The 12,844-nt window shown below is 40.7% G+C and overlaps 1 protein-coding gene across 1 annotated transcript; it reads right to left on the reverse strand.

Moving 5' to 3' along the window:
* Window positions 1–3,818: 3,818 nt before the first annotated feature.
* Window positions 3,819–4,842, reverse strand: TCEAL6 (transcription elongation factor A like 6). Its single transcript, XM_063084354.1, has 2 exons — window positions 4,755–4,842; window positions 3,819–4,430 (listed from the first exon to the last, which is right to left on the reverse strand). Exon 2 carries the CDS (start codon window positions 4,401–4,403, stop codon window positions 3,819–3,821), a length of 585 nt encoding a protein of 194 aa, XP_062940424.1. The 5' UTR covers window positions 4,404–4,430; window positions 4,755–4,842.
* Window positions 4,843–12,844: the final 8,002 nt, after the last annotated feature.

A 12,844-nucleotide genomic window follows, 5' to 3' on the forward strand; every position in this document is an offset into this window, starting at 1 on the left:
CCTTGTGTCTTTTCACACCTTGCATATTGTCATCATATGTTGGGAATTTTGTCGGCAGAGAATTTCTCTCCTCAGTTTCACTGATTCACAGATGGGGACAAATGTCTTCAAGAGCTTTACTTAATGGATTATGCCCAAGATCCTCATTCATATCTGGCTTAGATGATTTAGATGATGATATTTTGACTTTTGAGTTTATGTTGTAATGGAATGCGATTCTTAGGAATCTTGGGAGGAGTTGAATGTATTTTGCATTTGGAAAGGACATGAATTTTGGGGACCAGAAGACAGACTGTGGAAAGAAGAATTCTAAGATGGCTCTCCAGCTTACCAGCCCATGGTGTGTACATATCTTCTCCCAGTTACTCAATCAAATACTAATCTATGTGTTGCTATGAAGAGATTTTGCAGATGTTAATAGGGTCCCAAATCAGTTGACCTTAACATAGGAAGATTATCTGGGTGAGCCTGACCTAATCACATCATCTCCTTAAATAAGGGTGTAGAGACAGAGACAGAAAAGTCAGAAATTAGAAGCATGAGAAAGAATCAGTGTGCAATTGCCCAGTGAAGATTGGAGGAGGCCACATGGTAAGGAATGCAGGTGACCTCTAGGAGCTAAAAACAGCCTTACTGACAGCCAATAATAATTAAAAAAAAAGTGGGGGTCACAGTCCCACAGCTGGAAGGAACTGAATTCTGAAAACGATCTGAATGAGCTTGGAAGCAGATTTCCCTTCAGGCAAGATCTTTTCAAGCCATTTGCAGTTAATAGTAGAAAGCTATTCTCCACACCAAACTTTATTGTTCAACACTGTTGACAGAAACAAGTTCATAATTGGTGGTTCATTTGTGCAAAAAATGAGTACCTCATTGTCTGGTGTTGTCTCTACAACGGTCTTCTAAATGTAGACTAGTTGCTCCAAAACCTTAGGGGTGTACTCTGATTCTACTATTGGGGCTTTCTAAGACTTCATGGAGCCTCTCTTTCTGGCACAGACACAATACAATTGGATCTGCAGGATCATGAGGCAGAAGTGTCAAAGCAGCTTGTGCTACAGTCTAAACCTACTGTTCTTGCTCTAGGTACCACTCAAAACTGGAAGCCATATAGAGTCCAAGCACAAAACCAATATGATACATGTTGTTTCTAAAATCCAAGGCCTTAATTCCCTCAAGTGAAGTGGAATAAGATCGTCTGCCAGTATGTGCGCAACTGCCACCCCTCCAAGGCAGACCCCTACAACCTGGCCTTTCACCCTGGCAGGCATGCTTCTGTTCCTTTGTGAGGCTGTGCTCCTGTGGCATAGACAGAGCCCTCCACTGGGTCCTTTTACAGCACAGATTGCACAGTTGTTTAGTTTCACTTTGCAGAGCCTGTATTCCTGTGGTTTTGAAGGCCCAGGAGCTCTCCTTGGTGCTGCTGAGTATATGTTCTTCAATAATGGCCTCTTTGACTATGATCTACAGCAGGCTCTGTCCAACCTGTGAAGCCCAGGACTTCCTGACCCTATCCTTTTGGGACTGTAAGCAAACTTTGCTGGACAATTTAAGTTATTTGTACAAGGTTATTTATATAGGCAGGGGTTAAACTTGGAGAAAAACTCATGGTTCTGGACTCAGTAACTATTATTTACACTTTTATTAAGTACCTACTACTTGTCAGGTACTTGTCCTGGATACTAAAAATACAAGTATAAATGAACAGGATATGCTTCGAGATGCAGAATCCAATGCAATGTTTCTCTCTCTCTTTTTTTTAACTGCATCCCACAGTCAGAAATACATTTTTAATCACAAGTCACGGTGCACACATATCCATACATACATACATAAGTGAAGCACACATATCAGAAAACAATATTCACTCTAACTACTTGCAATGCAATTTGCTATTTTGTATTTAACTCTATTCAGTTCTATTCTATCTTACTTCATTAAAAATTGCAGGATCTTGACCCATTGAACTGCTTTCAATATCTACTTTGTATGGGGGAAGGGCAACTACAGTTTGACAAAATGGCTCTATTTAATAATCTGTGATGTGCACCTTATGTACTTCATATTTTTATCCTTTCAGGCACATATTTCAAGTGAAGGCAGAAGTGGGGAGACTGAAAATAATCTCCCTCTAAGCTGGTGCTTCTCAAACATCAATGTTCATAAGACTCACCCTGAGATCTTGTTAAAATGAAGATTCTAACTCAGTAGACCTTAGATTCTGCATTTCTAATTAGCTCCCAGGTGATGTTGACATAGCTTGTCCATGAACCACATGTTCACTACCAAGTGAATTTAAAACTCAAATGTGTTGATAGGTCTGCTGAGCTGCTAAGGTGGGGCCTAAGGAGAGTTTCCTGGGAGTGAACTCAACCTAGGAAAGAGAGTCTATAGGCAAGATATAGACCCATGAGAATAGCACAGCCTCTATCATGCAGATATTTTTTTCTCCTGGCCTGGCCTGCAATATCTGAATTTGATGAAGAGAATCTTTATGTATGCAAAAATACACAAACAAATCAATAAGATACACATAAATAATTGTTTTGCTAAAAAAGAACCTGAAAGGTATTAATTAGAGGCCCAAGCAGCACTAAGCTGATACCTACAGGTAACTGATAGCTGTAACTCTAAAGTAGGGAGAGGGCTTTATCCACTTCTATAGAGGTCAAGGTGGGTGGATATTGGCTCACTGGTAACTCCAGAAAAACTGGCAGGGCTTTCACACCTCAATGCTTCTATTAGTAAAGGGTGCAGGACTCAGGAGAAAGTGCACAGTGCCCAGTAGACATGGTAGTACTCAAGAGAGAGTGGTACCTACCTCTCAGCTGCCTGGACTTGTTCCTGTGTACAGTTGAGACCTCTCTCAGTCCTCCCCCAAGCATCTGAATTTACCCACCTCCTGCTGCTGCATGGGAGTGGTGTGGTCACCATTCCTCCCCCGAGTGTCTGTTGGAGGCCAGGTCACAACGTAGCTCACATACTCAGTACCTCATCTGATCCACTGGACAGTCCTAGGAGGCAACTATTATTCCTGTTTCATAGATGACAAAACTGACCTCACAGCAATGAATCTAACTGTCAGGTTAATTCCTCTAGCTATGAGTCCAAGAGGTAATGTGAATTTTACCTGTCATCTTACATTTTGACAACAGAAATTTTGAGTGTCTTCATTGCTCGCATAAGCTCACTGAACAGTTTAATTGCTTATGATGTATTATTTTCTGGTTTTAGCTTTTAAAAAATTATTATTATGGCAAATGCCATCCAAATCCATTAGGGAAAAGTGGAGATGAGTGAGCAAAGAAAAAAGAATCACACACTGGAGAGCCAAAGAATGGAAGAAGACCCACCTGGGGAAGATATGGGGATGGGCACACTAGCAGAGAAATGGCAATGGAGGTGCCAAGCCATCGGGTGGTCAGACACACTTCTGAGAGCAGACGAGACCTATTCCTGGCACCATGCAGGAATAACCAATGGTTACTTCTCAGTGTACACACTTTCAGAGTTGTCTGTGCACAAATGCATTACACAAACATTTGCATTTTTATAAAAATGGGCTAATACTATATATGCGGTGCTGCAAACTTTTATTGTTATTTGACAATGTACATCTCTTCCATGCACATGGGTGAAAATCTTCTACTAAAAGACAGGAAAGCTATAGTTTAATCAAAAGGCTGCTGGTAACGAGAGTGACACCTAAAGCAAAGTAACAGCTTAAGGTTAAAGCACAGGGCCTGGCAAATATCTACCAGGGAAAGCAGGGCCAGCAATATCTTCATCAGAGAAGTTAGAATTGAAGGCCAAAGGCATTAAAGGTATGGGATATCGTTTAAGCCCCTTTGGCCCCTCCCTCCGCCCCTCACTCCCCGGACACCCCTTTGGCCCCTTGGAGCGAATGGATCCTGGACATCTCTTTGCATCCAGTGAAAACCGCCCATTTTCTGTTTTTTCCTTAGCTCTTCCTGAGCCCTTGACATATCTCCACATTCTCTCATCATCTCCTCACTGCCCAAATGCCTTTCCTGTAAGTCCTCCCGAGAGTCCTTGGGGGAATCGTCCGTCCCCCTGTCCGTTTTTCTTTTTGCTTTCCGGGGCACGTAATCCTCAGCCGGGCGCTTTTCGGCTGCCCGCGGCTCGCTCTCTGGCTTTGCCTGGGATTCTGGCTTGCCCTCGCCCTGTGACTTGCCCTCATCTTCGCACTTTCCCTGCTTTTCGTGCTTTCCTTCATCTCCCGGCTGTCCCTCATCACCTGGCTGTCCCTCATCCTCTAGCTTTCCCGCCTCGTCTGGCTTTTCTTCCTCATCTGACTTTCCTTCATCTTCAGGCTCTACTTCATCTTCCGGTTTTCCCTCGTTTTCAAGTTTTCCTTCATTTTTGCTGTAGGGTTTCTCCATGGTGAGGTTTCCCCTGCTTTTCCTGGCCTGGGGTGGGTGAAGGGAAGAGGAGACAAAGAGGAGACATGGGAGCCTGCAGGTGTGGGGTGGAATGCAGGTGCAGACAGGACTTGCACCTCGCCCCTTTTGAGGGGTCCCCTTACCTGCCCACCCCTTACTTACCCCACCAATCCTCCCGCACACGTGAGCCAACCCTGCCACATCCTCTGCACTCCTTCGGCAGCGTGCAAGGTGTGTGTGCATTGTAGGGGGGGAGGGGACGGGCAGCGGGGCCCCCAATTCTGCCCAGGCCGTGCCTCCACACTCTCAACCCTCTGGGTCCCTGTCCACGCCTCCCACCCTTTCACTGACCTGCAGAGACTCTGGACAGGTTGCGCCTCCTTGTCAGGCGTCACAGAGTGCTGGGGACAACAGCCACGCAGACCTGCAGACAGACGGGAGGCAGGGGCGGGGGCTGCGCGCTCATGGCCTCACGCGGACTCGGGTCCCTTTCCTGATCCGGGCCCTCCTCACCGTCCTCACCCGACTGTTTCCTCCCCTACCTCCCCCGCACCCCAGCCGCCATTTGTTCTCAGGCCTTGGGCACCAGACCACGATGCTTTCCAAACTACGTTTGTGTCTCTGTGTCCCCCGCTCCCGAGGCAACCTGCCCCATCCCCATCCCGTTTTCGCGGAGGCCACTATTACTTCATAGGCGCCGAGTGTGAGAGGGGGACTATTTCCAGAATGTCTACGTTTCACTGTCGCACTGCGCCTCCGCCCCCCGCCCCCCATCCGCATTTCATGCTCTAAAATGGACGGAGGGCTCAGGAGAGGGGGTAGGAAAAGGCGGGCCGGCGCCTGGGGGTCCTTCCTCTCTCTCCGCCCCCACCCGCTTCTCCCCCTCTCGCTCGGCTCTGCGTCGCCTCCTCACCAAGCTCCCCGATCCCTTCCTCGCCCCCTCCCGGTGCTCCCGGATCCTACGGCCACCCGCCTCCACCCCTGCCCCAGGTCCGCCGGCAGCACTAGGCTTCACACTGACCTGCGGGGATCCGGGACAGGCCTGCGCCTCTTCGAGCTCGCAGAAGCCCGCTCGCCGCTAGCCCGCCGCCCTGTCAGCTCACGGAGCAGGTTCCGAGCTGACGCTGGTATTGGAACGCAGGGCGGGCTGGCGGGAGGGCTGGCGCCAGAGCTGGTGCCCACGTAGGCGTCCATCCAGTCACGTGACCACCACAGCACAGAAGCTTGGCCATCACCCGCCCCTCCCACCTAACTCCCACTTCCTTGAGGGACCAGATAGCTGGAGATGGTGGGGTGTGTGTGGGGAGTGTAACAAAGTGGGAAGGGGTCACCCAAAAGATTAGGGGGAGACTTCCTGGCTTCAGGTGCTTGACCTGGCGCATCTCACCGCATCCTCGCACCACATCCCTCTTAGATGCATTTTATCGCCAGGTGTGACAACTGATCAGAGAAGGTACCTGACTGCCAAGAACGCTCAGCTCCTGAACATTACAGCTCGTTTTCAAAACTGGATCTGCCCGACTCCAGACCCCCGGTGGTGGTACCTGACAGGAAGCTGTGCTGCCACCTCGAATGTTGTTCTCCTGGGTTCTGTCCTGGGCCTCTTCTCTCCTTAGTTCACATGTTCCCTCTTCCTGGGAGATTTTGTTCACGTCCCTCTAAACACCCAACTATCTCATGTACATCTCCAGGGTATTTTGTCCTCTGAATTCCATACCCTACTTTCCAACTGTCTTTTGGACATCACTGCCAGAATGTTTCTGAGATCTCAAAGTTCTTGTACCTAAACTGATTTCAAAAACTTCCTGCTCGCCATCTCTGTTTACCTCTCTCCGCACTCGAAACTAGAAATACGTATATACACCACATTTTCTTTATCCATTCTTCGTTCATAGACACTTAGGCTGTTTCCATATCTTGGCTACTATGTATAATACTTCAGTGAATATGGGCGTGCAGATATTTCTTCGATGTAATGATTTCACATATTTTAGATGTGTGACGTGTAGTGGAAATGCTGGATCATATAGTAGTTCTATTTTTAACTGTTTGAGATATCTCCATACTGTTTAACATAATGGCTGCATTAATTTACTTTTACACGAACAAGTGCATTAGTTTCTTTTTCTCTGCGTCTTCTCTAGTACTTTTATCTTTTCTCTTTTTGATAATAGCCATTCTAACAGGTATAAGGTGATAGCTTATTGTGGTTTTAATCTGCACTTCTCTGATGATTAGTGATACTGTGCATTTTTCATATACCTATCAACCATTTGTATGTCTTCTTTTGAGAAAATCTATTCAGATTCTTTACCCACTTTAATAGTGTTATTTGGCTTTTTGCTGCTGAGTTATTTGAGTTCCTTGTATGTTTGGGAAATTAACTCCTTGTCACGTGCATCATTTGCAAATATTTTCTCCCAATCTGTATGTTGTTTCTTCACTCTGTTGATTGTTTCCTTTGCTGTGCAGATGCTTTTTACTTTTATGTAACCTGTGATTGTGGAGTCACATCAAAAAAAAAAAAAAAAAATCATTACCCAGACCAGACCCATGGAAATTTCCCCTATATTTTCTTCTAGTAGTTTTACAGTTTTAGGTCTTGCATTTAAGTCTTTAATTCACTGAGAGTTGATTTCTGTATATGGGGTGAGATAAGGGTCTAATTTTGTTCTGTATGTGGTTATCCAGTTTTCCCAGTACCATTTATTAAAGAGACTGTCCTTTCTGCCTTGTGTGTTCTTAACAACTTTCTTAAAAATCAATTGATCATACATTTGTGGATTTATTTCTGGCCTTTCTATTCTATTCCATTGGTCTATGTATCTGTTTTTAGAACAGTACAATGCTGTTTTGATTACTACAGCTTTGTAGTGGATTTTGAAATCAGCTAGTGTGATACTTCTAGATTTGTTCGTCTTGCTTAAGATTGCTTTAGCTGTTCAGGACTTTTGTGGTTTCATGTAATTTTTAAGATGTTATTTCTACTTCTGTAAAAAATGTCATTGGTATTTTAACAGGGATTGCATTGAACCTGTAGATTGCTATGGGTAGTATGGATATATTAGAATATTAATTCTTCTAATCCAAGAAACTGGGATATATTTCTATTTAGTTTTGTAGTCTTCAATTTATTTCATCAATGGCTTACAGTTTTCAGTGTAGAGATATTTAGCCTCCTTGTTAACCTTAAGTATTTTACTGTTTTTGTAGCTATTGTAAATGGGATAGATTACTTGATTTCTTTTACAAATAGTTTGTTGTTAGTGTATAGAAACACTACTGATTTTTGTGTGTTGATTTTGTATCCTGCGACTTTAATTAATTTATCAGTTCTAACAGCTTTTTTGGTGGAGTTTTTAGGTTTTCTCTATATAAGATTATGTCATCTACAAACAGAGACAACTTAAATTTTTCTTTTCCAATTTTTATGTCTTTTATATCTTTCTATTGCCTAATTGCTCTGGCTAGACTTCTGGTACTATGTTGAATAGAAGTGGTGAGAGTGGGCATCTTTGCCTTGTTCCTGATCTTAGAGAAAAAGCTTTCTTTCAACTTTTCACCTTTGAGTATGATGTTAGCTGTGGGCTTGTCATGCGTGGACTTTATTGTGTTGAGGTACAATTCTGCTATATCTCATATGTTGAGAGGGACATTGAATTTTGTCAAATGCCTTTTCTGCATCTATTGAGATGATCATTTGATTTTTGTTTTTCATTCTGTTAGTGTGATATGTCACATTGATTGGCATGTATTGAACCATCCTTGTGTCTCAGGGATAAATCCCACTTGATCATGATGTATCATCCTTTTAATATGCTGTTGAATTCAGTTTGCTAGGATTTTGTTGAAGATTTTCACATGTATCTTCATCAAGGATATTAGTCTGTAATTTTCTCTTCTTGTATTATTGTTGTTGACTTTAGTTTAGGTGTAATGCTGGCCTCATAAAATGAGTTTGAAAGTATTCCCTCTTCTCCGTTTTTTGGGAGAATTTCTGAAGAATTTGTATTAGTTCTTCTTTAAATGTTTGGTAGAATTCAGTAATGAAGCCATCTGGTCCTGGGCTTTATTTGATGGGTGACCTTTTATTACTGATTTGATATCCTTACTCATTATTGGTATGTTTAGATTTTCAGTTTCTTAATTTTTCAGTGTTAGAAGGTTGTATATGTTTCAAAATTCATCCATTTAGTCCAGGTTATCCAATTTGTTGGCATATAATTTTTCATAGTAGTCTCCTATGACCCTTTGTATTTCTGTGGTATCAGTTTCAATATCTTCTCTTTCAGTACTGATTTTATTTATTTAAGTCACCTTTCTCTTTAGTGCAGCTAAAGGCTTGTTAAGTTTGTTTATCTTTTCTAAAAAACAACTCTTAGTTTTAATGATCTTTTCTGTTGTTTTTCTAGTCTCTATATCATTTATATTTGCTCTGATCTTTATTATTTCCTTTTTTCTACTAACTTTGTTATTAGCTTCTCTTTTTTTTTTCTAGTTTCTTAAGGTGTAACATTGGATTGTTTATTTCATTTTTTTCTTTCTTTTTTTCTAACGTAGGCACTTATTGCTAGATAGTTCCTTCTAAGAACAGCTTATACTTCATCCCATAAGTTTTGGTGTGCTGTGTTTCCATTTTTTTTTTTCTTAGATATTTTAAAATTTCTCTTTTTATTTCTTCTTTGACCCATTGGTTGTTCAGGAGTATGTTATTTAATTTCTACATGTATATAAATTTTTAAAAAGTCTCCTATTGCTGATTTCTAGTTTCATACCATTGTGGTTGGAAAACATACTTGATAATTTAATCTTCTTATGTTTGATTAGACTTGTATTATTGCCTAACATATGATATATCCTGAAGAATGTTCTGTGTATGCTTGAAAATAATGTATATTATACTGCTGTTTGACAGAATGTTCTGTATATGTCTGTTAGGTCCATTTGTTCTAAAGTATAGTTCAAGTCCAATGTTTATTTATTGATTTTCTGACTCAATGACCTGTCTATTGATGAAAGTGTGGTAGTGAAATTTTCTATTTTATTGTATGACAGTCGATATGTCTACCTTCTGATCTGTTAATCTTTGTTTTATATCTTTAGGTGCTCTAAAGTTGGGTGCATGTATACTTACAATTGCATCATTTTGATGAATTTGTCTCTTTACCATTATATAATGACCTTCTTTGTCATATTTTATGTTTTTGACTTAAAGTCTGTTTAATCTAAGTATGGTTACCTCAGCTCTCTTTGGTTTTCATATGCATAAGATATCTTTTTCCATCCTTTTTCTTTCAATGTGTGTGTTTCCTTAAAGGTGAGGTAAGTCTGTTGAAGACAGCATATAGTTGGACTCTTTCTTTTTAACCCATTCAGTCACTCTATCTTTTTATTGGAGAATTTAATCCAGTTACGTTAAAGGTAATTATTGATAGGTAAGGACTTGCTAGTGCCATTTTGTTAATTGCTTTCTGGTTGTTTGTACTTATTTTGTTCTGTTCTTCCTTTTTGCAGTCTTCCTTTGTTATTAGAGATTTTCTCTAGTGGTGTGCTTTGATTTCTTACTTTTTATCTTCTGTGTGTCTATTATATATTCTTGCTTTGTGGTTACTATGAGACTTACAAAAAAACATCTAATAGATATAAAGGCTATTTTAAGCCACTAACAGCTTAACTTGTATCAAATAAATAAAAACTCTGCACTTCTACTCTTTCTTACCCATTTTAAGTTTTTGATATTACAATTTACATCTTTTTATACTGTGTATTCTTTAACTAATTACTGTAACTACTACTACTTTTAATAGTTTCTGTCTTTTAATACCCTTACTAAAGATATAAGTGACTTACATACCAACATTACAGTATTAGAGTACTGTGAATTTGACTGCGTACTTACTTTTACCAGTGAATTTTATACAATCATATGCTTTTGGGTTACTTCTTTCAGTTTAAAGAACAAATTTTATCATTTCCTATAAGACAGGTCTGGTGGTGATGAACTCCCTCAGCTTTTGTTTGTCTGGGAAAGTCTTTATCTCTCCTTTGTTTCTGAAAGACATCTTTGCTTTGTGAAGTATTCTTTTTCAGCATTTTTTTTTCCTTTAGCACTTTGAATATATCATTCCACTCTCTCCTGTCCTGTAAGATTTCTGCTGAGAAATCCCTTACTGGATCTCCTTTATATGAGAATTGTTTCTTTTCTCTTGCTGCTTTTAGGAGACTCTTTGTCATTGATTTTTTGACAGTTTGATTATAATATGTATTGATGTAGTCTTCTTTGGATTGATTCTGATTGAAGATTTTTGAGCTTCCTGTAGTTGAATATTTATATCTTTCTCCATATTTGAAAAGTTTTGTGCTATGTTTTTAAAATAAGCTTTTGTCCCTTTGTTTCTTGTTCTTCTTAAATTTCTATATTTGAAGCATTTGTTTTTTTGATGTTGCTCCTTAAATCCTATAAGATTTTTTTCATTCCCTTTCATTCTTTTATTTTTTTTCCCTGACTTTACATTTTCAGATAACCTGTCTTTGAGTTCATAAGTTCTCCTGCTTGATTAATTCTGCATTTGATGATTTTTTTGCTTATTGTTATTATTTTTATTTATTTTATTTTTTTATTATACACACAAGTTGGGTACCATGTTGATTTTCAATAATTGTGTAGAATGTGTGGTGGTTAGATCCGTATAGTTAGCTTATTCATCATTACGATACACAGTCGTTCTTTGTGTTCATTGACCAATTCCTCTTTATTGCATTTTTCATTTCATTAATTGTATTCTTTTATAATTTTAATGTCTTTGTTAAATTTCTAGTTTTCATCATTTACTGTTTTCTGATTTTCTTTTACTTGTTTCTCCTTATTTCTTCAAAGTTCATTGAGTTTTTTAATAAAATTATTTTGAATTCTTCTTATGTCAAGAAAGAAAGTATATCCATTGCTTTGGGGCTAGCTACTGGGAAATTACTGTGTTCTTTTGGTGACACTATTTCTCCTTGATTTTTCATATTTCTCATTGCCTTAGATTGATGTCTATGTATTTGGTGGAGCAATCAACTCTTTCAGACTTTACAAACTAGTTTCTGTGTTGAAAGTCCTTCTCCTATTGTGCAGGGGATTGTATGCCAACCCTTGATGTGTGGTATGCAGTGGTCCAGCACCAGTGAGGGCACAGCTGTGTAGGCTTTGTGAAGCTGTCTATTTAGGTTAGTGTGAATGAAGATTGTAGGGATACTCAGCAGCCACACTGGATTTCCAGTGATGGTGAGGATTTTATTGGGGTCTTTGATGGTGATAGCTGATAAGGTCTTTCTGATCTCTCTTTCTTTCTTATCTTTTTCTAGAGAAGTTGTGCCTGAGAGGTTTCCTTTTGGAACTGGGTCTGGGTTGCATACACACTCATAGTGACAGTCGCACTAGTTTCTGATGAATGGCACCTGCGGAGTGGCCACTGTCCTAATGCCTGAAGCACAGGCACATGTGGAGGGATTATAGCTCTGGGATCTCTGGGCAGTAAAGGCACTGGTGCCCAGAGCATAGGCACCCCTGCTGCTGTGTTGATAACAGTGTGTGAGGTGTTGATGCTTGTAAAGCAGTAGGGGAGCTGAGAATGGTAGGACAGGCATGCACAGAGGTACAGTGGCTTTGTGGTCAGGGAAAGGTCTAGGTCTGTATGGTGGCTGAGCTGCCTGTAGTGTAAGCACAATCAGAGACCTTGGCTTTGGAGCCTGAAGTGAAAACTAGCTCACTATGGAGATAGCTCTGGTATTTGAGACAAGGGCAGGTGCAGTGAAGTCACAGAGCCCAGCTCAGGGTGTGGATAACCTAGGAATGGCAGAGGGTTGGGGATGGGGCCATGCATGGGGTTGAGAGAAGTGGTGGCTCTTTTCCTGAAGTGGCTCAACTGAGGATGCTTTCTGGGGGGATGGGTGGGGTATGCAGCTACATTTCCCTTTCTAGGATTCCTCAGTGTGAATAAGTGTTGGTTACCTCAGTGGCAAAAGATGCTGGTTTCTCTGTGGAGGAGAACAGTAGAGATCATGGTGGTTCCTACTGCATTGTTGACACTGATAGCTGTTGCCTTTCTTCTTTGTTTCTAGCCATCTCCTGTCATCTCAGGTATGATGATATTATCAGCAATCCTTTCTGTGTGAATACTTCCTTTTTTTTGTTCTACTGTGTTGCTGTAGATTCTTTAATGAGCCCTTGAGCTCTCTCAGGGCTATTTTTGTTTGTGGGTAACTGTCTTTTTTTTTTTTTTGTGGAAGTATGATGGCTGGTATCTCCTACTCTACCATCTTGGTAACATTAACCTTCTGGTTTGGTACATATATTCTATTCTTCTACATTTTTTAATTGAACATAATTATACACATTTGTGGCCTTATTAATCCATTTTTGTGTTGCTGTAACAAAATACCTGAGACTAGGGAACTTT

This window comes from Cynocephalus volans, chromosome X, assembly GCF_027409185.1.
Source record: "Cynocephalus volans isolate mCynVol1 chromosome X, mCynVol1.pri, whole genome shotgun sequence".
Taxonomy (NCBI): Eukaryota; Metazoa; Chordata; class Mammalia; order Dermoptera; family Cynocephalidae; genus Cynocephalus; species Cynocephalus volans.